At 57.0% G+C, this 22879-nt stretch overlaps 3 protein-coding genes and 1 non-coding gene across 5 annotated transcripts; 2 read left to right on the top strand and 2 right to left on the bottom strand.

Moving 5' to 3' along the window:
• On the bottom strand, positions 311 to 4560 carry TRUB2 (TruB pseudouridine synthase family member 2). The gene is made up of 8 exons (XM_021414303.1): positions 4436 to 4560; positions 4243 to 4362; positions 4092 to 4166; positions 3871 to 3932; positions 3411 to 3492; positions 2761 to 2833; positions 2215 to 2351; positions 311 to 1499 (listed from the first exon to the last, which is right to left on the bottom strand). Exons 1-8 carry the CDS (start codon positions 4530 to 4532, stop codon positions 1210 to 1212), a joined length of 936 nt encoding a protein of 311 aa, XP_021269978.1. The 5' UTR covers positions 4533 to 4560; the 3' UTR covers positions 311 to 1209.
• On the top strand, positions 4560 to 8733 carry COQ4 (coenzyme Q4). 2 transcript variants are annotated; one of them, XM_021414305.1, is made up of 7 exons: positions 4560 to 4638; positions 4719 to 4895; positions 5070 to 5166; positions 6321 to 6423; positions 6747 to 6876; positions 7498 to 7591; positions 7836 to 8733. In XM_021414305.1, the coding sequence occupies exons 1-7, from the start codon at positions 4581 to 4583 to the stop codon at positions 7996 to 7998; spliced, it is 822 nt and encodes a 273-aa protein (XP_021269980.1). In that variant the 5' UTR covers positions 4560 to 4580; the 3' UTR covers positions 7999 to 8733. The 2 variants fall into 2 exon arrangements, with proteins under 2 accessions (XP_021269980.1, XP_021269979.1); XM_021414304.1 differs by lacking the exons at positions 6747 to 6876; positions 7498 to 7591; positions 7836 to 8733 and having other exon boundaries at positions 5070 to 6463.
• TRNAR-UCU lies at positions 9480 to 9572 on the bottom strand. Its single transcript has 2 exons — positions 9536 to 9572; positions 9480 to 9515 (listed from the first exon to the last, which is right to left on the bottom strand). It is a non-coding gene; the product is annotated as a tRNA-Arg (tRNA).
• On the top strand, positions 9766 to 19337 carry SLC27A4 (solute carrier family 27 member 4). The gene is made up of 13 exons (XM_021414298.1): positions 9766 to 9901; positions 11882 to 12048; positions 12674 to 13068; positions 13732 to 13890; positions 14257 to 14326; positions 14436 to 14527; positions 15028 to 15137; positions 15500 to 15709; positions 15925 to 16051; positions 16235 to 16372; positions 16547 to 16711; positions 17162 to 17308; positions 17655 to 19337. The coding sequence occupies exons 2-13, from the start codon at positions 11888 to 11890 to the stop codon at positions 17810 to 17812; spliced, it is 1932 nt and encodes a 643-aa protein (XP_021269973.1). The 5' UTR covers positions 9766 to 9901; positions 11882 to 11887; the 3' UTR covers positions 17813 to 19337.

Genomic DNA, 22879 nt, shown 5'->3' with positions numbered 1-22879 from the left:
CCCCAGTGCTGCCCTGGCTGCTGTCTGCAGAGCAGAGAGACCCAGGACTAAAGGGAAGGGCTCCAGGGTCTTAAGTTGATGACTTCAGGGACTGAGCTCTGCTACTGAGGTACTTCATCCCTGCTCCTCCCAGAGTTGCTCCTTGTACATCAGGGGCAATCTGGAACGTAAACTATGCTCGTCTTTGCCCAAATCCAGAAGAAGGATAGAATCAATACTTTCTGTTGCTTTCTAGAGTATGTCAATATCTAGAAGCAAGTCTCTGGCTAGGTATTTAGCTGGAAAGGTATTGCACATTGTAACAGCACCATTTTTAATTTAAACTTACAAAGTTTATTTCTGCTAAGTCCAATCCATATATAATGACCTAATAGATACCAAGTGGTATTACAGAACTGAAACCTCTGCAGAGAGGCAGTACCTCTGCCTGCAGCCAGCTGCTAAAGGACAGGATACCACAACCCCCCCGAACACCTTTGGTTCTTAAGCAGAAACAAAACAAGCTTGTTCTTTTTTAATTTAAGGGTCAGTGTACTTGTCTGTGGTGCCGAACCCAAAAACAGCCTCTTTCCCTTCAGGTTACTTTCAGTTGTATTTCTGATGTTGCTATCATTTTGTGTCATTCCTCTCTTCACAACCCTCTTTCCCAGCAGCACGCACTTACTCTGCCCGATAGCCACTTCCCTGCAGGACTTCAGGAAAGCTGCATTTTCTCCTTTGTAGCCCTCTTTTAGTCTCATTTCTGGCTCTGGTGCATCTGAAAGTGGGGCTGAATCAAAGACACTGCTCTTGCTGGGGGAACATGGGGAAAATAAAAACCTGTGCGATAGATGAGCTGTGCTGCTGGGTGCACAAACACACAGGTCTGTGCAATCAAGGGAACGCAGCTCTGTAAGATGCTGCCTGTGTTTCCTGCTGCTGAACAATTTGGGAAGGGCTTTCTATATCCCATAGCAACCTAATGATCCTGAAGCCAACGGGAATTTTGGCACGGCTAACTCCTGTCAATGAACTGTTTGCAATGCTTAAAAAAATATATATACAGCCCGTCAATGCAAAAATGCCTCTCTGATTAAGGTCATCTCGAAGAAATGGTGGAAGTGAACTGCAATTAACCTCCTTCCTTCTGCTGTCCATCATTCTGTCAGCACGCAGCGATGTTATTGTGCTGCAGAGATGGGTTGTAGATGTTCCCTCGGGAGCATACACTCAGCTGTCGGCGGCGTGGGCTGGCTCAGCATCCATCTCCTGAAGAACACTTCCATCCCAATGACCCAGTGTTTTCTCTAACTCAGTTTTCACTTTAAGCTGGCAGTCCGAAATTGCCTTCTGTATGCTCTGCAGGTTCCACTGTGTTCTCAGGAGAGCATCATCCAGTGTGAAGACACCGTCACGTGTTCTTCGCACTTGTGTGCACACAGCAGACGACTTCAGCTCCAGACCAATCTCGTGGACTACTTTTCGGAGGTACTGCTGGGTCTCATGCAAGCAATGGATTTCTAGAAGGTCAGAGAGATTCCTTTAGAACGGGCAAAGCAATGGGACAAGCTCAGACCTTGTCTGTAATGCAGACATCCATCATGCTTATGCTGAAGGAAACAGTTCAGCAGGATAGACTGTTAGGATAAAGCACAGGTGGACTGTGAATTCCTGGGATACTGCACGCTGGCCTAGCCCCTCCAGAAACTCATACTTTATATACAGCAGAATTATAGAGATATAGGTATTTTAAAGTGGGTAAGAAGAGGTACCTTTGTGGTAAGACAAATGATTTATGAGCAATAGGAGAATGACTGTAGAAAAGCAAACTGTGCTTAAACATGTTCCCATGCCCCCCGAGCTGCACTGCATTTAAATACTGGCATGAGGACAAATTCTGCCCCATAGGCATTCACTTTGCAAAACTTCTTGCCTGAGGTAGGTGTGCAGCTGGCTTGATTTACTACAGCATCTTCAGTTCTGTAAAGGTTTCAGGTAATTGCTCTCAGAAAAAGAAAAAAAAAAAACACTTTGCACTGCAGAGATCATCCAGCAAAGGGCAGCCATGCTGAGCTCAGAAGCTACAACTCACGACGCTCCGCAGCGATTACTGGTTGGTATCAAGCTCCTACCAATTCATTTTGCATTAGATCACTAACAGGAAAGTGAATTTTACCAACTTATTTTCCCTCATATATACCAGACTTCCCCCACTCTGCTCTGTACCAGTCCTACCTAGCTGGAATTCGGGGAGCGCAAACTGGAGGCACCGGATTGCGGTGATTATCGGGGGGCTTTTTCCCATGGGGCGGATCAAGCCCTTCACAGCCAGCTCATATGCCTCTTGTGTTTTCATATCGATGTTAGAATGCCTGGAAAAAGGGAAAAAGGAGCAGAGCAGACACTGAGTACCTCTCTTCAACGGGATTCAAAACTGATGCAGTTCCAATGAAAGCAGAGCTGCACTTGTTATTCTCAGAACTGCCTATGCATTAAGATTCAGCACACGTTTTAATGCCCTGCTGTTTGCACTGTCAGCAGTGTAGCAGTTTGGGAGGGAGGTGCTTGGCCACATCCACAAGACGTCAGTGTGGGTCCTGCTGCAGCCAGCAGGTCCTGACAGGGCTGGAGATGCCAGAATCCAAGAAGGACACTTAATAGCAGCCTCTCACCAGCGCACAGAGCACTCTGAGTAACTTCTGTCTGCTCCTGCCTAGCGCTCAAACCTCTACAAGCTGTAATGACAGCAAACACAGCCATGCTGTTTCTTTATATACGTACATCAGCAGGGCCTTGTGATTTGTTCCTTGGATGACGGCGAGAATCCGTTCCAGCTTCTCCCTCGTGATATGATCTGCAAATATCAAGGTAGAAGCCAAGTCTCAGTTACCCATCCAGAAGTGGGAAGGACAGCAGCGGGCACGGTGCCGTTGGGGTTGGCATCCCCAGGCAGGAGGTCACATCCAAACGGGCTCACAGGAACCACAGCACGGAGTCAGCCCTGCTCGCTGTGCCACGGAATGAGCAGCACAGCGCTGTGCTACAAAGGAAGAGTTGTTTTTCCTCGACTGATTTCCAGACGGTGGCTCCAGTTTCTCTTACAAGTGGCTGAAGAGTTTAATTCAACGGAGGCTTCTCACTGCTACCTCTAGAGGTGAGGGGGGCAGAGCTGGGTCCCACCCACCCCAGCTGCATCCCCTGGGATCAGGACTCACACTGGTTTTGTGTGCGCTGTACTCAGCATGGGTGGACTAAGACATCTTAACTGCACGTGGGGATGTGCAAAAACAGAGGCCATGAAGCGTTTGGAGCACTGCCTTTTATTGTTGAGCACTGTACCTGGCCACGTGCCTTGCTACTCAGCTGGAGAGCTGTGCTCTGTGTTCTGTTGGTTGGTTTTATTTTCCAAACACACCGATTCGGTTTCTTACCAAACGTTGTTTTCTCTACCAGCTTCCCCGTGTCTGAGAAGTCCTTGGTAGCTTTACCAAACTGCCCACGGACTGTGTAGACCTCCAAAAAAAGCAGAGGGTGTCATTAATCAAAGGAAGGCTCAGTGCAGTTGAGTAGTAATATCGTACAGTGCAGCTGGCAGAACTGTAGAATCATTAAGGCTGGAAAAGAGGGGTAAGCTCATCACATCCAGCCATCAACACGTCCCACCACGGACACGTCCCCCAGTGCCACATCCAGGGGATCTGGAACAACTCTGGGGCTGGGACCGCCCCGCTCCCCGGGCAGCTGTGCCAGCGCAGCACTGCTCTTTGGGACGAGAAATGTTTCCTGATACCCACCCTGCAGTGCCGGTGGCACTGAGACTCAGAACCCGTCCCAGGGCCGGTTTGGGTGACCGGGGCAGAGCGGCCGTGGCACTGCCCAGACAGCGCCTACCTTGTTCAGGTGGCAGTTGTACAGGTGGCTGAGGAGCTTGTTCCCGTGGCCTACGCCGAGCACTGAAACACAGGAGGCAGGGCAGCCGTTAGGAGCCGTGCCGGCCGTTACCTACGTGCTGCTCCTCAGGCAGGGCCGGTGCGTGCACCCACAGCGCGGTGAGGCACTGCCGCCCATCCCATCCCATCCCGTCCCGGGGGTCCCCGCGGCCCCGCTCGCACCGAACACCCCCGAGGCCTTCACGTCCAGCCGGTGCCCGGCGCCGATCTTCAGCTGCGTGAAGCGGGGCCCTCGAACTGCGGGAACAGACGGCAGTCAGCACGGGCCCTCCCGGCCCTCCTCCCACCCCACCCCCCCGCTCCCGGCGCTTACCCAGGCGGTGCTCGGCCAACACCGGCACCCGCACGGCCACCAGCCCCGGCGGCCCCGCGCTCGCTGCGGGCAGGAAGCGGATGCGGCTCCGCGGGGGCCGGGCCGGGGCCGCGTTGAGCTCTGCAAGAAACGGGAGAATCAGCGGGAGGACCGCGGTACGGGGCGGGGGAGGAAGACCCGGAGCTCCGCTCACCGCGCAGCAGCCGCGCCTCCACCGCATCCCGCACGCAGTTCCACGCTACCCCGGGCGGTTTGTACACCGCGAACAGCCCCGCGGGCACCGCCGCCATGCCGCCCCGCCCCGCCCCGCCCCGCCGCTTCCGGGGCGGTGCTGCGCCATGCTGCGGAGCGCGGCCGTGCGGGTCCCGCTGCTGCGGGCGGTTTGCGGCGCTCCTGGTAAGTGAAGCCCGCGCCCCCTGGGCCGCTCGTCCCGAGGGCGCCGTGACCCTGAGCTCCGCGACCGCCGCTCCCCGCAGGCAGAGCCGGGCTGGGCCGCGCCGCGCCCCGCGCTGAGGAAGAGGAGGAGGAAGAGGAGCAGCAGCCGGTGGGCCGCGTCCCGCTGTACCCCGGGCACATCCCCACCAGCCCGCTGCAGAAAGCGCTGCTGGCCGCCGGCTCGGCGTGCGCGGCGCTGTGGGACCCCTACAGGCACGGTGCGTGGCTGAGGGAGCTGGGATGGCTCGGTGCGGAGCGGAGGAGGCCCAGGGGACACCTCAGTGCTCCCTATAATCCCTGCCAGGAGGTTGTGGTGAGGTGGGGGTCGGCCTCTGCTCCCAGGGAACGGCGATAGGTGCTGTCGTCATGTCACCGTGCGGTCTCTCTTTCAGACATGGTTGCAGTCCTCGGCGAGACCACGGGCTGCCTTGCCCTGCCCAAGCTGCGAGACAGGATGAGGAATGACCCCGAAGGTTACCGCATCCTCCAGTGCGTGCCCCACACCCAGCCCTGTCCCTCCACCTCTGTCACACCCCATCTCTCCACCCCACGGGTCCAAGTCCATTCCCTGTGCCCTGTAAAGGAGAGCCCCACGCTCCACCCCGAGGAGCTCAGGCATTTGTCGGCTCTGAGCCTCCCGGCTGTGGATTTTGCTTTGTGGTCAGCACTCAGCAGCGCCCTGCAGCAGGTCCGAGGGCAGCAGCGCGGAGCCCCTGGGCCCTGTTTCAGCACTGCTGTCTGTTCTGCTCTGCCGCTGGCGGTGCTGTCTCTCTTCACGTGGATGCATTATGTTTTCTCCCCTGCACCTGCTGTGGCTTCTCCTCCGTTGGGGCCTCCACCCCCACTGTTTTGTCTTCTCCATGGGCACCTCCACGCTTTCATTCCAGCCACCCACGACGTCTCCATAAGCTGTGAGATAGGACTTGATGGCTTTTGCTTCTGTGTCTGCAGGGACTCGTTGGGCACAAGCCTGGGGACCAGGAGGGACTCCATAAGTCTCTGATTAACCACAATCTCACTGCTCCTTTGGCTTTTTTTTTCCAATCCTTCAAGCTGATGAGGGACACGAGGAAGTGTCTGCTGCAGCCAGGGTGGAGCTGGTGCTCATCCCGCTTGTCTCTCTGGCACCTGGGCAGCTCCTGGATCCACTGCAGGCTTTTACCAGGAAGAGATTTTGTCCTGCAGGGAAATGAAAGGGCTTTTGTTCAGTCCCAGCGCTGCGTGGTGCCTGTTTGCCAGCAGCCTGGGCAGGAGACCTCTCTGTGCATGGCTCCCGTGTGGCTGCTGATAAAAGCCTGTGCAGGAAAGGAGTGAAACCTGCATTTAGAACAAATTCCTTCCCCTCTCTCAGGCTGTTGCTTTGAAGTCTGGCTGCTTCGCAGGGGCGCTGAGATCTGCTCCCCAGGCCTGGCTGCCAGCCAGGCTCAGTGCAGGCACTGCAGTTCTCCCAGAGCTGATGGAGGTGGGAACTCCCATTGCCAGGACTTCAGGTGGACTCCTTAAAGAACGCATCCTAATGGGAGCACTCAGGGGCTGCGCAGGGAAAGTGCCAGGAAGAGCAGGGAGGGGTTTCCAGGTCTCCATCTGCCCAGGACCCCCAATGAGTCCCACATGAGGCTCACTGCTTTCTGTTTCCCTTTCAGGGAGCGGCCACGCATCCGCCTCTCCACGCTGGACATGGCCCGGCTGCAGGGGCTGCCGGATGGCACGCTGGGCCGTGAATACGTCCGCTTCTTGGAGGACAACGTGAGCATGGGACCTCACTGTGGTTGGTCCCTGTGCCAGGAGCACAGATGAGCTTTAGCGAGAGGTTGTGGCCGTGGAGGAGCCCGTAGGGCACCTGGAGGAAATGAAGGGAATTGGTGGGAGTTGGGAGGTTGGGATGCCACGCTGGGTGTTGGTGATACATCCCCAGTGCTGTGCAGCCTATGTGCTTTATCTGTGTAAATTATACCCACAGTGTTAGGAGCTGAGGGGTATGCCGATGGGGAGCTCTGCATTGCTGTGTGTTGAAGACTGAGACCAGAGGCTTCGAGTTCTGGCTGACCTGCACCTCTTTGCCCTTGCAGAAGGTTTCTCCAGACACTCGCATGCCAGCCAAGTTCGTGGATGATGAAGAGCTGGCATACGTGATCCAGCGGTACCGGGAAGTGCACGACCTGATGCACACCCTGCTGGGCATGCCCACCAACATGCTGGGTGAGCCGCCACGCTCCGTGCTGCCCACTGACCCCAGTGATGGTGTCTGGCCCATGGGAATCCCTGATCCCCAGCCCAGAGAGGTGCACGGGGAGGTTGGCAGTGTCCCTGGCCCTGCACCACTGTCTCTGCAGTGGAGACATGTGTCCTCCGTCATCTGTGGGTGTTCGGTGCCTTCTGGGTTAGACCACGACACGGTGTTTTGCAAGCTCTGAGCGCAGGCTCAGGGGTTTCCTGGTTGTTCCTTATCTGTGCATCTCCATGTCCTTTCCCCTCGTTTTGTGCCTGACACAAAGTCACAAGCTGAGCCTTGCTGGTGAGCCAGCAGGAACCAGCATTTCTGGTCCCTTGGAAGGTTCTGGCTGTGATGTGACAGTGGCTGAAAAAGGGCTTTCCCATGCTGGGAGGTGGGGAGAGATACACAGGGAAATCCTCATTTAGCAGTTGCATCGATAAACATCTCTGGGAGCCCAGCCTGCCTGGGCCATGCTCAGGCTTGTGGGGCAGTGACACGCGGTGCTGCTCCTGCGGGTGGCTGCTGGGCTGCCCTGGGGAGAAACTCATGGATCATGGGGTGGGACCACGCACCGTGGCTGCTCACTGCGCCCTGCTTCCTCCCAGGTGAGGTTGTGGTGAAATGGTTCGAAGCCATCCAGACGGGGCTGCCCATGTGTGTCCTGGGAGCAGCGTTCGGCCCAGTTCGTCTCAGTGCACGGTAGGCACCAGTGCAGTCTGATGAGGGTGCACGTTAACCTGAGTCCTGACCCTGGGTTTGCTGCTGGCTGTAGCTTTCCCACACAGAGTCCCCTCCCGTGCCTCAGTTTCCCCTGTGAGATAAGTGGGGGGAGTGCTGGAAGGGTGCAGGGACGCAGGGTTTGCACAAAATGGGGACTTGGAGGAGGAAATCGAAAACCAAACATGGAAATGAAAACCATCGTCTTCCGCTCCCTTTGTTGCAGAAAGCTGCAGGTCCTGGCCACCGAGCTGGTTCCGTGGGCAGTCCGGAGCGGGCGCAATGCCAGTTGCATCCTCAACGTCTACTACGAGCAGCGCTGGGAGCAGAGTGTGGAGTCCCTGCGGGAGGAAATTGGCATCTTCCCCCCTCCGGCTGTCCGCGTGTGAGAGCTCATGCTGCGGGTGGGACACGGGGGATCCCCCGTTGGCAGAGGGCAGCTGCTCCCTGCACTGCTCCATCTCCTCCTGCCGCAGGAGCGCAGCGCGGCTCTGCTGGTGCCGACCTGGTGCTGAGTTTTCTCCTGTCAAGAGCTGGCACCCCCCTGTTGGGAGAGACCTCCCCGTGCCGTGACAAAACGCGACCTCTTCTGCTGTTTGTCAGCGGGTGGAGAGATGGCCGAGTCCTGCCATGCTTTTGCAGCCGGGCTTTCCTGGGTTGGGAGTGAGTGCAGACACAGCAAACTCATGGCATGTGGGGGGCGGGGGTGTCCTGCTGCTGTGCCCAGGGCTGGGTGCTCAGCCTGGCTCTGCTGCCTGGAAGCAGGCGGGGAAATGCCCCTGGATGTTAGCCCTGCTGGAGCTGCCATCGGAAGATCCCAGGCTGCCCTGGCTCCCTCCGCATCAACAATGTGATTGCGAGAGGTTTGCTATGGGAATCGTCTTCCTCTTTGGCAATGAAGTGACGTGACTGAGAGCAGGGCAGAATCCTGGGAGAGCAGGGTTGGAGGTTGGAGGCCGCCCTGCATCCGGGCGCTGCTCGCAGTGCGGGCTGAGGAGGCAGCGAGGCAGCAAGGCAGCGTGCCGCCGGCTGCTTGCGGAACCGCGAGGCAGGTGGGGCTGCGTGCGTGGAGGTTTTGCTGTTGAAATTCCTCCTTGCTCAATAAAACCTGTGGTGGAGCTGTGGTTCGTTCTCCCTCATTCCACCCGCCCCCCCCCCCCCTCCCCGTCTGGTGGGGAGATGTGACGTGAAACCTCTGCACTTTTTCGGGTCCGGGATTCCGCCAGACGTCACCGCGGGCTGCGCCACCGCCGGCTGCAGGGGCACGGAGCGCCGGGCGCTACTAGATGTGCCAAGTCACCGTTCTGGGATGATTCCGGCCCGCGGGAGGTGACGTGTCCGTGTCCGGATGCGGGAGGTCACGCAGCTTCGTCTCCCGGTTTTGCCACATCACTGCGGATTTGTCTGTTTTGTTTTTTTTTGAAGGGGTGGCGATGTTGTGCCGCGCTGTGCCAGCAGTGCCGTGCGCGTGTCTGGATGCCGCCCTGCCGCTCGCTGCGCTGTCCTATCGGGTCGAGGGGATGCTTGTTCCATTCCAGAACAGGAGACGAACCCGTCGGGCCGGTGCCGGGATCCTCCTCCCCGCCGGGCGCCGCATCACCCCCCCCCCGCACACCTGGCCGTGACGTCAGCACCGCTGGCGCACAGCTGGCACGGCAGCGTCCCACCCGCCCCAGCTCCGGGATCGCGGCGGGCTCTGTCCCGGCGGTGGGGCGGCCCCGCGCCGTCCTGCCCGCTCCCCGCCCACCTCCCGAACACCGCCTTTAAAAGGCCGAGCCCCCCCGGTTCTTGGAGGCGCGTCCACCCGCTGTGCGGGGCCGGGGGGCTCCGTGCACCGGGCGGGAGCCACCCCGCGCCCTCGGGCAAAATACGACTCTGGTGGGACTCGAACCCACAACCTTTGAATGACTCCCGTCACCGCCGCGCTAGAAGTCCAATGCGCTATCCATTGCGCCACAGAGCCGTCGGACAGCCCCGCCGCCTTCGCCGCCTCTTCCCGTCGCGCTGCGCCCCGTCCCGCGCTCAGGGCCGCCGCCGCCACCGGGAGCGGGGCTGGGAGCGGGAGCGAGGCGACGACCGGGACAACGCCCGCCCCGCGGCGCCGCCGGAGCCTCGGGGCGTAGAGGCGGCGCCGGGCGGGACTACAGCTCCCGGCGGGCCGCACGGAGCGCTCCGCCCCTCCCCGCCCCGTGCCGCAGCGGCGGGCGGACCCTGCTCCCCGCTCCCTGCTCCCGGCCCCGCTCCCGGCGGCGGTGCAGGTGGCCGGGCCGCACGGGAAGGCGCGGGAGCCCGGTAAGAGCGCGGCCGGTCCCCTTCTCCCCCTCCGAGGCCTTCCCTGCTGGCTCGGGGAGGGCTCCCGGGGCGGGTGCGGGGCCCGGTGGGGGTTCGGCCGCCGCCCGAGGCGCCCCGTGAAGGCGGTGCGGTTCCGACGGGAGATTCGGGGCCGGCTTCGGGCAGGGCGAGGCGCGGCGGGGACTGCGGCAGCGGGAGGCGGGAGCGGGCAGGAGGGTCCCGGTGCCGCCCCCGGGCCGGGGAGAGCCGCGGGAGCTCCGCTGGAAGCGCCGTACAGGGCGCTGCGGCGCCGGCCCGGAGCTCCGGGCTCTGCGGCGGATGCGCGGTGCCCCCCCCCGCCCTCCATAGCCGTGTGCCCGCGGTGCGGCCTCACCGGCGCCGTCCCTCCCGTCCACTCCCCCCCCCCCCACCGGGCGGAGCCGCCCGGCGTGGGCCCGGCTGCGTGCCTCGGCGCCGCGCGGGGCGGATGGAGGTGGGCGCTGGAGCGGCGCTCGGTCCGGGCGGTGGCCGTCCCGGTGGCCCTGTGCCCCCTGGGGCACTGCTGTCAGCCCGGTGCGTGCGGGGGAGATGGGAGCGGATAGCAGGCGCCTGCCCGGGCCTGCCTGCCTCGGTGTGGGCGGTGGAACGCCTCGCTGCCCACACAGCGTGCCCCCCCGGCCGCCTCACTGCTCCTATCCGATGCCGAAGGTGTAACAGAGGGCCCACGTCTTGGCTGAAGCACAGTGATTTGATGGTTTCTCTGTTAAGCTGTGCAGAGAGGCTCTAGGGGGGAGGGGTAAAATACGGTGGGTCCTGCCCTGCTGAAAGCCATTGGAGCTGTGCTGGGGGACACTGAGCTGCTCGGGAGGAGGCTTGGAACCAGGAGCAGGAGCGGGATGTCTGGGTGGGGGCTGCGGGACATCCCCACGTCATGGGCTCGGGGCCATCCCTGCCTGCTCCTAGGTCACAGCTCAGGTGCCAGGTGGCCGGGTGCTGTGCTTGGATGCCATCTCGTGTGGGGCACCCTTGGGACTGGGGCTGGCAGTGCAGTACCGGCCCCATGGGCAGAACCTGCCCTGCACTGCCAGTCTCAGAGCAGGGAATCGTCTTCAAGAGGGAAAGGGGAATTGTGCCAAAATTTCATTCCTCTGTGGCCACACCGGAAAGGATCAGTGTTATCTAGGTGTCCTCAGGGTGCTGGGGTCGTGTCGCTGTCACTTTCCTCTGCCTGATGCTGGTGCCTGAGAAAAGCCTTTGCTAAATCATGGTCGCCTGTGAGTCCTGGAGCTGTGTCTGGGAGCATTCAAGACAGGAATGTCGGGGTCCATGCACAGTGCTTGGGGACGGGGCCTGGGTGCGCCCGGCAGCTGGGCAGCCCTCATTGTGCCTCCAGGCCAGGAAGCTGCCCTCTGACATGGGCGTACGAACACAGGCAGAGCTCAGAGGATGGAGTTTCCTCTTCCCGTTGGAGCAGTGTCAGGCTGAGCTCAGCAGCCCAGCAGCTGTCCTGGGCACGCGTTGGTGCTGTGGGCATAGGAGAGCTGGGCTGTAGGGATCCTCGGGGCAGGGAGAAATTTGGATCTGGATTGTCGTAGATTGGGAGTGAGAGCTGAGTTTGCCCTGCCCTGGTGCCTCCTAAAATCTGTACGGGGTTTCCTGCACAGCTCCACTGCCACACCTGTGAGCTGACCTTATCCTGCCCCTAATGCTCCTGGGATGTGTCCATGTCCCTGGCTGGTGTGCAGGCTGGGGGTCAGCAGAGAGGAACGGCCAGGCTTTTGGTGGGCACGAAGCAGTGCCGTGCTGTGCCAGTGGCTTAACTGGAGCCTGCGTGCAGGGTCTGCTAACATCAACCTGCTGGGCTACGTCCTCGCTGCCAGGAGGAGTGGTCACTCTGGGCCTCATCCATAGAACTGGGAGCTGCTAATGCATCCCCTGCCCGTGGGTCTCTTATCGTCCAGCGTGCGTGGGTCGATGTTTGTGCTTTCTCTCTCTCCACAGGCCAAGATGCTGCGTCTGGCTGCCTTCGCAGCACTGCTGCTGTTCTTCAGGGTCAGCCTGGAGCTGTCCTGGGTGCAGGCCATCCCTGCTCTCTTCGTCTTCTACCTGGGATCAGGAGGATGGGAATTCTTCCTCATATTCATCAAGACAATACGAAGGGATGTCACGTAGGTGTCCTGTTTGGGGTGGCCCAGCTGTGCGCTGGGGTGTGTGAGCACAGCCCCAGCAATCTGCTGGCACCCGGCCCAGCTGGAAGGAGATCTTCTTCTGCTGTGCCCTGAAGGCTCCAAACTCTGGGGCAAAGTTTTCCCAGGAAATATAGATTTCAGCTGAGCTCTGAAGTCTAGTGATTGTCCTCGTCCTTGTACTTTATCCTGTCCCTGAAACTGCTGGCGTGCCACCGGCTGCCTGGGCAGGGGCAGCTCTGAGCTGGTACCAGGCTATGCCAGCTCCTGTCCGAGATCTGTGTGCAGGACAGCAGTGGCACCTTTTGGAGAGCACCTGAGGCTCCAGGGCGCTCCTTTAAAGTGGATCATCCCAGACTGCAGCCTTCCAAAACACTTCTCCCTGCCCTCCTGGCCATAAGTGCCGTTGTAGAGGGCCTCTGCCTATATCTACACTTTTCAGGGAACTCCCCAGAGCTACTGCTCATCTAGAGTAATGCCTGGAGCAGAGCTGGACTATTGCAGCTCCTGGCAAGGTCTCTGTGCTGTGCTGTCCTGTCTTAGCTGGAGGAAGTGGTTTTGTGGGGGTCACTGAGCAGCTTCCCTCTTGTTCCCCTTCTTTTGTCAGCACGGGGCTGGTCCTGCTGCGGGTGAAGTGGCAGGTGTGGAGGCACGTGAGGGAGAAGAACACAATCGCCAAGATCTTCCAGAGAACTGCAAGCAAATATCCAGAGAAAACAGCACTGATCTTCCAAGGCACAGGCGAGAGCTGGACCTTCCGGCAGCTGGATGAGTACTCCAACCAAGTGGCCAATTTCTTCCATGGCCAAGGCTTCCGCTCCGGTGACGTGGTGGCTCTGTTCATGGAGTCCCGCAATCAGTACGTGGGGCTGTGGCTCGGCTTGGCCAAGATCGGGGTGGAGACGGCCCTGGTGAATTCCAACCTACGCATGGAGGCCTTGCTGCACTGCATCACCATCTCCAACTCCAAGGCTGTGGTTTTTGGAGTGGAAATGATGGAAGGTGAGGAGCAGGCAGATGCTTCAGGGGACTTTCAGGCTCCGAGCGGAGGGGGTCTGTGGATTCAGTACTCCTTTCCTGCATGGAATAGAGCAGGGTCTGGAAGAGTGTGCGCAGCTGAATTATTCAGACATTGGATCTGGTTTTCTTTCTGTTAGTAAACAGAGGTGTGTGGGTTCAGTGTTCTCTGGGAGGCCCACGTGGGTGTGAGGATCCTTCCTTGTGCTAGAGGTTCCTCTCGTGTCCGCACACTGCTTGGAGCCCTTTGTTGTGCCAGGCCTGCCCTGGTGGAAGGGACGAGCCTCCCTTGCTCTCAACGCTGTTTGCCACAGCCTTGCAGCACCTGACTCCAGCTCTTCATTTTCAGCCTACGCCCCTGTGGCTGATGGTGTCGAAAGACCTCTCAGCACCGCAAGGTTTTGGCTGGGAAGAGGTGGAGAACAGGATCTTCAAGTCTCTGAAGAGGCCTGGGCTGTGGCCCCAGCTGTTTGACAAAGGAACAACATCTGCCGGGGAGGGTTGTCAGGCCTTCTGGGGCTCTGCTGAGCACAGTGAGGGTACAGCTACCTGGGGCACTGTCTTCCTGAGACTGCCCGCAAGGGCAGGGAGTCGCTGTGCTGTACTCACCTGGTGCTCTTTCTCCACCTCTCCTCTTTACTTTCTCAGCTATGAAGGAGGTGCAGTCCTCCATGGAGAAGTCTGTCCATCTCTTCTGGTCAGGAGAAGGAAGCTCCGAGTCTGCACTTTCTGGTGCAAAGCACCTGGATCCCCTCTTGCAGACAGCTCTTCGACATCAGCCAGACCCCCCTGAGAAGGGCTTTCTTGGTACGTGGCCAGCTTTTTGGGAGCTGAAGTCATAGTGGTATTTCTGTGGATCAGCTGGTCACAACACTGGCAAGAATGTCTGCTCAGGATGCTGAGGGCAGACTTCAGTAACAGAGCCTGGAACATTTGAAGGGTGGCTGAAGCCACATGGAGCAGTGCCATGTGCCCTCCATGTGTTCAAACAGGCTTGATATTGCCTGGGGTGAACCCACCATGTTCTTGATCACGTATTGAAATTTAGTTTGACTGGCATGAGCAGAGTACACTTCGACTTGTCCCCACCTTCTGCTTCAGCCAGCTCCTAGATCAGGTGCAGTGATCTAGGTCACGCTGCATATGTGACCTTGTCTCCTCATTCCTCCCCAGATAAACTTTTCTATATCTACACCTCTGGCACTACAGGGATGCCCAAGGCTGCTATTGTGGTGAACTGCAGGTAAGGCAGTGGGCAGGAACTTTAGGGAGGAAGGGAGTAGAGCTCTGCCCCATCCTGGCACCAGTCCTCTGGCCCTGCTTCTGACATGCCCCTTGGTTCTCCCCCCTAGGTATTTCCGCATGGCCAGCTTGGTTTTTTACGGTTTTCGCATGAGACCTGACGACGTGATGTATGACTGCCTTCCACTTTACCACGCTGCAGGTAATGTGTGCCCTTGGGTCCCTTCTTGCCTGAACTTTGCTTCCCCTCTGCCAAGCCCAGAGCTCAGGCTGGGGGCTGGTGCAGCAGTGATCTCGGTCAAAGAGGAGCTGGCTGCTGCTGGCGGTGTGTGACCTCTTTATCTGGGAGCCAGGAATTGATCTGGCTGACCTCTGGAGTGGGGATTGTGTGTGGGGAGGACTATCCCGGCTCTTGGCCTGGCTTTGGAATAGCTGCATTGTATTTCTGCCTCATGTGAAAAGGCATGAGGAAGGGGAAGCAGTGCTCACCTTGCTGACTGAGGCGTGGCGGGATGTCTAGGTGCAACACACTGCCCCACATGTCACTGTCACTTTGCCCTGTGGTCCTCCCCAGTGACTGAGGTCCTGGAGGATTTGGCCAGATGAACATCCACCTGCTGAGAGCCAGCGCGTGACCCCCACCCCACCCTGGCTGGGTGGGATCTCTGGGGACTGAGGGCTTCCCTGGCTGCCTCTCTGCAGGGAACATCGTGGGGATCGGGCAGTGCTTGCTGCAGGGCATGACAGTTGTCATCCGGAAGAAGTTCTCAGCCTCACACTTCTGGGAGGACTGCGTGAAGTACAACTGTACGGTGAGGCCGAGCGCCCGGGGATCTGTGTCAAGCTAGGGTGAGCCCAGCTGCTGCAAGAAGGAAAGGCATGGACTTGTTCTGCCTGTCTGTCCTGAAGTGGTGGAGCTGTATCCTTCCCACCTCCAGTTGTCATCCCATGTTTCCCATGCTCCAGCATTAGCCAGGTCTTGGATAGGTTTAATAAATTGGAGGAGTGGGTTTGCCAGAGATAGGTGGGCAGGGGACAAGCTGGCAAGACCCCTGGATAATACCGCATCCTCTTTAGGAGACTCTGTGCATGTTGTTCCATTCCTACCCGCCCCAAAGAACACTCGGGCCGTGGTGGAGGGTCCTGATGCGTCCTTTCTCTTTGCCCCTGCTAGATCGTGCAGTACATTGGGGAGATCTGCCGCTACCTGCTGAACCAGCCCTACCAGGAGGTGGAGCGGCAGCACCGGGTGCGCATGGCACTGGGCAATGGGCTGCGAGCTTCCATCTGGAGAGAGTTCATGGCCCGCTTTGGCATCGCGCAGGTGGCCGAGTTCTACGGGGCCACTGAATGCAACTGCAGCCTGGGGAACTTCGACAACAATGTAAGGCTCTGGCATCCCCACCATGCCCCATAGGGTGCCCCCTGGCCTGGGAGGCGTTGAAACCCAGCAGGGATGTTTGCTGCAGGTTTCTTGTTCGATGAAGCTTGGCCTGCGTTAAGATCAGCCTGCGGGGTTTTGGCTGTGCTTGTGGGGTGCCAGCTTGGGGCAGGAGAGACATTCCTGCTATGCAGGGCTCTGAGTACCTTCTGTCCTAGGTCGGGTCCTGTGGCTTCAACAGCAGAATCTTGCCAGGGGTGTATCCCATTGGCTTGGTGAAAGTGGATGAAGACACCATGGAGCTGATCCGGGGGCCGGATGGTGTCTGCATCCGCTGCAAACCAGGTGAGGGCAACCACAGGGATATGTCTCCTCAGCCCTGTGTGGATCTTTTGTCATGTACTTCATGGTAATTCGGTTGGGTTTGAGCCCTTGCTTTGTTAAACCACGCCAACCCTGTTAAACATCCTTTTTCCTTGGGCATGAGTGGTATCATCCTCCGTTCACCCCTTCTCCTCTCCCTTCAAGGGGAGCCGGGGCAGCTGGTGGGCCGCATTGTCAGGAGCAACCCCCTGCAGCACTTTGATGGCTACCTGAACCAGTCAGCCACCAGCAAGAAAATCGCCAGGGACGTGTTTGCAAAAGGCGATGCTGCCTATCTCACAGGTAGGCGAGGAGGGCCCTTGTGTCTGCTGAGAGGAGAGAGGTGCTTGGGTGGGCTCGGGGATGTCCCAGGCTAGTGGCATTGTCTTGAGATGCTCTGGGGAAGCACCTAGCTCCTCTCACACCGCTTTTTTTTTTTTTTTTTTTTTTTTTTTCAAATTTGTCACTTTCCTGTAGGGGATGTCCTGGTGATGGACAAATATGGCTACATGTACTTTCGGGACCGCACTGGAGACACATTCCGCTGGAAGGGGGAGAATGTCTCCACTACTGAGGTGGAGGGGACGCTGAGCCGCATCCTCAGCCTGACAGACGTGGTTGTGTATGGGGTGGAGATCCCAGGTAACTGAGAGGGGAGGGGAGGACCAGTGGAGGCAGGCAGGCTGCGGTACTTGAGGGTGTGTCTTGCTTGTCCAGATCATGACCTTTTGCAAGAGGCTGGACAGAAGCTCCTTGCGAGCTGGGAAGAGACTGCTGGGGATGTGACTAGCAGGAGCCAAAGGGTTCCCTCCCTCAGGCAGAGGTTTGGCCTTGTTCTGGCTGGATTGGAAGGACCTTGTGTCCTTTCTGGATAGGCTACAAGTGCCTCCTCTGGGAGGAGATGACCGTGACCGCAGGGTGTCGCTGGTAGCCATGGCTGCTAGGTGGTGACACAGGCAGTGACACAGCTGGACATTTGGTGCTTGGTACAAAGCAGGGAATGTGCCAGAGGCTTCAGTGATGCGAGGCAGACAGAAGCGATGATGCAAGGATAGTGTGCCCAAGAACTCTCCCTTCTTTCCTGCCTCTCAGGCATTGAAGGGAAGGCAGGAATGGCAGCCATCGCCGACCCAGAGAACTCTTGTGACCTGGAGAGCTTTGCCAGCCAGCTGAAAAAGGCCCTGCCGCTGTATGCACAGCCTGTCTTCCTACGGTTCCTGCACGAGGTCTCCAAGACAAGTGAGCCACCGCCTGCCGTCCTGTACAGGGCCTGCAGCTGGGGGGAGTGTGGGGAAGGGCACCATACTCCTTGGTGCCTTGTATGGGTACAGGGGTTGATCTCCTTCAGGGGTTGGTGTTGGGATGGAGCATGGCTGCCCTATGAGCCCTTGGTCCTACCAGCTCCTCTGGTGGTTTGGAGACATGGGAGTGAAAGGCTCAGGATGGCAGCTGATGCTGAGATGCCTCTAGGCCTTGCACAGAGCCATGTGCTTTGGCAGCAAGACATGGTGCAGCGCGGCAGGGCAGAGGTGGGAGTATGTACAGCCAACAACCCCTTGCTCCCTTTTCTTTCCTCATGTGCCAGGCACCTACAAATTCCAGAAGATGGAGCTGCGTAAGCAGGGCTTTGACCCCACACTGGTGAAGGACAAGTTGTACTTCTTGGACTGCAGGCAAGGCCGCTACCTGCCCCTGGACAAGGAGGCATTCGACAGGATCCAGTCGGGACAGCAGAAGCTGTAACAGTGGGGCTCAAGCAAGGCAGCTCCCCAAATCGTGCTGGGGGAAGAGGGGCAGGGCAGGCACTAGGGAAGGAAAGGTTCAAGAAGTGGTATAAAGGCACACTAGAGATTTCGTTTGACAAGTTTTACAGATCCTGGGTTGGGGGAATGCAGCAGGGACTCAGGGGAGGGAGACGGTTACATACCAAAGCATAAACTCATTATGGCTTTATTTTCTACTTGGTACAGTGGTGATGGTCCCATGCCACAGGAGGGGCAGGGCCCTGGCCAGTTGAGGAGGGGTGGGGTGCCCCTGCCATTCCGTTTTACTTTTCCTGTCTTTCCCTCCCTTTTCCTGCCAGCAGCAATCCTTCATTATGAAGCCCATGAAGGGAACATTGCTAGGCTCTTTTCCCCACTCCTCCACCACACTGCCAGCTCCTCCCTGGCACTGGCAGAGGGAAGCTGGGTGCCAGGCGCAACCCCTACCCCTGCGTGGCCCACTGGTGTCATGTTTGTGCTGTGAATCAGGGAAGCAGGGTAGAGCTGGGCTCAGGAGAAGGATAGGGATGTGTTTCTACCATGCCTTGCTCTCTCCTGAGGATGACATTTCTATTTTTCACAATCACACGCACATTATATACGTATATATACATATATTATACACGCTGACTTTTTTTTTTCTATCTTAATTTATTGTCTGTACTTTTGAATGTGTCCCCGGGTTTGTGCAGTAGGTGGAGGGATATCCTAGACCTGTCCTCTCTTGGAGAGCCCTTTTCTCTCACAGGGAGCTGGGCTGATCGTCTGGGACTGACTCTCCTCTTCCAGCATGGGTGTAGCCATGTATGTCCTTGTGGCCTTGCTCCATGGTGAAGGACATGAGCGAACCCTGCTATCTTGTGGACGGTTTTCTGGGTCTCTTAGTTCCACCTTTCATGGATGCAGCCTTGTTTTGTACACCTTCTTTCCTGCATAAAATCGGTGGGAAAGTGGGAATGAAGGGCTTGGTTTGCCTTTGCTTAAATGTACTCAGCACCTTGGGATCACAGAGCAACTCTAGGAACTTTCCTGCTGTGATATCTGTGCCCTGAATATGGGAGGCAACTTGCCTAGAAGGGAGAAAATCCTCTGGAGAGTTGTCTTCGTGACAGCCTGATTTCATGTGCCCCTTCCTGCAAGAGCCCTCCCCATCTCAACTACAGGAGCTGGGCCTCTGAACTGAAATGTCCATGTTAAACACTCGACTTGCGCTATGTGAATTCTCTGCGTTGTGTCTGATGTGAAGCAGCCTTAGCAGCAATGTCTGATTCCAGTCTTTGGAGACCAAGCAGAAATGTCTGTTCCAGAGAAAACTCTGGGTTGGGATTAATTCTTTTTTTTTTTCTAATGGTTTGTTTTTATGCTTTCAGCAGGGTTAATCTTTAAAACGACTTCTGTCTCTTGTGAGGGCAGCGTGTGTCTGCTCTTCTAGCTGTGCTTCCACACCACCATACCTGCCTGCCCCAGTCTGTCCTGTCCTCACAATTAAATATGAGTACGGGCTATGCTGGAGTTTCCTACTTCTTGCTTGTGTGGTTCTGCAATGTTTGGGAAGAGGGAACTGTGATGGTTTGGGAACTGGGAGCTGCCATTCCAGAGCACAGCCTCTCTGTGTGTACTTGATCTCATCTCGGGGCAGGGAGCAGTGAGCCCTTTGCTGCTGTGCTGATGTCTATGTGAACACCACTGGTTGGTGAGACCCTCCCCATCTCCCTCCTCCTGTTCCCCTTTTCTCCCAGCCCACTTTTCAGTCTTACCATCCCAGTTTGTCCCGGATCTGTTCTTGTTTACCCCAAAATGTCCATCTCCTCCTCCCTTCTCCCTGCTTGCTCCTCTCCCCCACCTTCTGCCATCTTTAATCTCCTATCTCATTTCTCAGCTTGCAGTCAAATTTTTTGTACTTGTTTCCCTTCCCTTGCTTCCAGGACCATCTTTAGGCCTTCTCCATCGTGCTCTGGGGAGGGGTCATATTGAAGGGTCTTTTGGTGGCTCCTGTATGAGACAGGAGTGGAATGATGGCCATCTGCTCAGCAGGTGCTCAGGTCCCACTTTTGGACACTGTTCCTCTCTCAGTCTGCCAGTGGAGGGCAGGCTGGGAACGGCAAACACCTCGTGTCAGGGGGCTCCTCAGCCTGGGGCCCACAGCCCCTGGGAGGTGGGGGGGCACTGAGACTGGGAATTAGTTAACCAAACTCGGGACTGATCAGATCCTGCCTGGCATGGAGAGGAAGCTTTGGATACCTGTGATTGTGCTGGACATGGACCCTGCAGGAATCCATGGCACCCCAGGCTCTGCCTGGAGGAAACTGCAGCTGCTCCAGGGCTACCCGGAGCCTCTGGACCACTGCTGATGGGCACTCTGCTACAGAAATCAAGTGAGAGTCTGACCTTCCTGAAGGCAATCTTGGGGGCTGTTGTCTGGAAATGTATGGTTTGAAGTGGTATGGGAAGAGATAGAAGCACTTTTCTCCCTGGAAGAAACAGCCATGCTGCTGTGCATGCCAAGCTGCTCCCAGAAGAGGCCATGGGGAAGGTGCAGTGCTGCACTTCCCTGTGTCTGAGAGCAGGTTATGATTCAAACAAGCAAACTGCATTCAGAGAAACTGCACGTTCAATGCAAGTGCAAATAACACCGGAAGCTTATAGAATTACAGCAGTTGTTTGCAAGTAAAATCAGTCTGTATTGCTAAAGGGACTAGAATCGGGCTGGAGCAGGGAGGAAAAATGAAACCTAGATGTGAGTGCCACTGAAGCTGCCACCCCACATGCCCTGCTGAGCCCTGGATCAGTGCTGGGACAAAATGCTTCCAGCAGAGAGGTGCTTGGAAAGTAGCAGCCAGTGCCTAATCTGAGTCTGAGTGATTGTTTTAAATTTTTTGCCTTTTTTAAGGAAGAAGCTAATTGAATCCTCTATGATTAGAGACAGCCTGTGAGGCTTATGTCTGTCCTTTAATCAATAAGCTAAAGTCTGCCTTAACAACTGCATATAGGAAAAGTACTATATAGAAAGTATGAGGTATTATTCCTTTTTTATAATCAAAAAATTAAAAAGCTGTTTCCATGACAGTAGGAAAACATTAAAATCTTTCCCTGGGTTATTATTAGCCTATTAATTTAAGCAAAGCCAAAGGGTTTTACAAACCAAACGTGCTTTTCGCCACAGAGATGACCAATTCTTGCAGATCCATCACTCTGGACAGGGGCAATATTAAGAAAAACAAAGCTGTAACTTTCTCTCTGATCAGCATCTCTTTCCAGCTCTCAGTCCAGCTCAGGCTGTGCTTGGTGTGCAAAACTAGAGGATATTTCAATCCAAACACAGGCAGAGGTTCTGCAAGATGCTCAGGACCATTCTGCCTGAAATTAATTTCTGCTGCTGAGAGCTTGTGAGCAGCTTTAAAGCTGCGTGGCTCCCAGCTTCCTCCACCACTCCTCATGTGCCGAAGCCCTCCCAGACAATGCCGCCTGCTCCTCCCAGCACCGCCTGGAAAGCTTTGCCTTTAAGAAACATTCTGGACCTATCCTTTGGTACACCCTTTAGAAATGTAAATATGTGATTCCCCTGAGTAGTTCCAGTGTAAGCAGGCCTGAGGCTGGCAGTGGCTTGGCCTCCTCGGCTCCCAGTGGCGTGGTGTCATGGGCAGCCCCAAGGGAATGGCGGCCTGTGGAGAGCATGGCTTCTCAGCACCATGTCTGGGGGGGCAAGGAGTGGCCGTGTCCTGCTGTGCAGGAAGGCCTCACATGGAGGCTGGTAGCTGGTGCAGAGTGAGCAGCCCTTGGCACGCAGCAGGGTGAGAGGAGTGGAGAAGGCACAGACTCTTCTCTCCTCTTGTTGAGTCTGTCTCGTTTCCCTGGGGCTTCCAAAATAACCTGGGGCTTGACTCCCATTTCCTCAGTTAGTGAAAAACAGCTCCTGTACGCACAAACACAGCAAGGCCGAGCGGTGGGAGAGCTCTGAGCGGTTCAGGCACAGCAGATAACAGGGAGTGTGAAGACGGGGTATTCCCCTTCGTGGATTGGCACCATTGCCCAGATCCGTGTCTGGTGAAGCAGGACGTGTCCTGCCCCATCCTCATGGCTCCCTGCGGTGCTGGGTTGAGCATCATTGGTGCCGCACCGACAGAGGCAATGGTGATGGGAGCCTCCCTCCTCGCCCCCGGCTGCAGGAAGAGGCTAACGGCGGCGGGCGAGCCGTGTTCTCAGCTTGGAGTATCGCTTTCAGCTATTCTGAAGGTTAAACGCCTGTTTAGAGCTCCCTATTGAAGGTGGAGACGGGGGTGCGCCATTGTTCCGCCGCCCTCCCGCTTTGTCTGCCCGCTCTCAGGGGCGCCCTGAAAGGGAAGCGGCCCCGCGGCCCGCACCCGGCAGAAGGGCTCCTGGGGGAGAGGCGCTTCCTCCGCCCTAATGACATTCAGGCCTCCATCGGTTCAGCTCCCGCTTTCTTTCTACTGCAGTTTAACCCGGGCACAGAGGCCGGGCTCCATCTTACTGATCTCTGCTTGACACCCAATTACCACATGAATGGCAGAGAAAGGCTGCAAAAGGCTTTAACTCCCCCTGACCCTCCTTCCCCTCTGCCTGCTTCCCCCTCGCCCCGTCCTACCCCCGCGCGGAGGGAGTTCAAAACTGAGACTGGAAATCAAACAAAGCCCCGAGCGAGGAAACCCATTGTTACCTCCTCGGAGATGGCTCCCGTTTCGCCATCCATTGTTCCCCTTGAAGTTTGACTTGCTGTGTGGAAGGATGCGAGCAGCTGTTGGCGCATTCCCCTGATGTTTTATTGAAAAATAATTGAATCGTCAGTTTGGGGCTCGCTGATAAAATGTTTCCTCGTAGCACTGGGCCCTGTTGTATTCATAAAGTATGTTTCCCCGTAAAATGTGTTGGCAACCTAAACCGTTTCCTGCCTCATTGGAGGGATGGAGCGATGCCCCTTCTGTGCTCGAGGGAGAAAACAAGCAAGCAAACCAAAAAACAAAAAGCAAGGGCTGAGACAAAAGAAACTAAACCTTCTTTACCGAGGAGCTGAATTTTCAACCTGTTCTTT

Source organism: Numida meleagris, chromosome 16 (assembly GCF_002078875.1).
Source record: "Numida meleagris isolate 19003 breed g44 Domestic line chromosome 16, NumMel1.0, whole genome shotgun sequence".
Taxonomy (NCBI): Eukaryota; Metazoa; Chordata; class Aves; order Galliformes; family Numididae; genus Numida; species Numida meleagris.
Note: the sequence above shows the minus strand (reverse complement) of the source record. Positions and strands in the feature narration are given on the sequence as shown.

Coding starts and splice junctions, on each gene's coding strand:
- TRUB2 (XM_021414303.1), bottom strand. CDS start 4,532: ATGGCGGCGGTGCCCGCGGGGCTGTTCGCGGTGTACAAACCGCCCGGG. Junction 4,363..4,435: donor GGAGGCGCGGCTGCTGCGCG/GTGAGCGGAGCT, acceptor CGTTTCTTGCAG/AGCTCAACGCGGCCCCGGCC. Junction 3,933..4,091: donor GAAGGCCTCGGGGGTGTTCG/GTGCGAGCGGGG, acceptor CCTGTGTTTCAG/TGCTCGGCGTAGGCCACGGG.
- COQ4 (XM_021414304.1), top strand. CDS start 4,581: ATGCTGCGGAGCGCGGCCGTGCGGGTCCCGCTGCTGCGGGCGGTTTGC. Junction 4,639..4,718: donor GGCGGTTTGCGGCGCTCCTG/GTAAGTGAAGCC, acceptor CGCTCCCCGCAG/GCAGAGCCGGGCTGGGCCGC. Junction 4,896..5,069: donor GTGGGACCCCTACAGGCACG/GTGCGTGGCTGA, acceptor TCTCTCTTTCAG/ACATGGTTGCAGTCCTCGGC.
- SLC27A4 (XM_021414298.1), top strand. CDS start 11,888: ATGCTGCGTCTGGCTGCCTTCGCAGCACTGCTGCTGTTCTTCAGGGTC. Junction 13,891..14,256: donor CCCTGAGAAGGGCTTTCTTG/GTACGTGGCCAG, acceptor ATTCCTCCCCAG/ATAAACTTTTCTATATCTAC. Junction 14,327..14,435: donor GCTATTGTGGTGAACTGCAG/GTAAGGCAGTGG, acceptor TCTCCCCCCTAG/GTATTTCCGCATGGCCAGCT.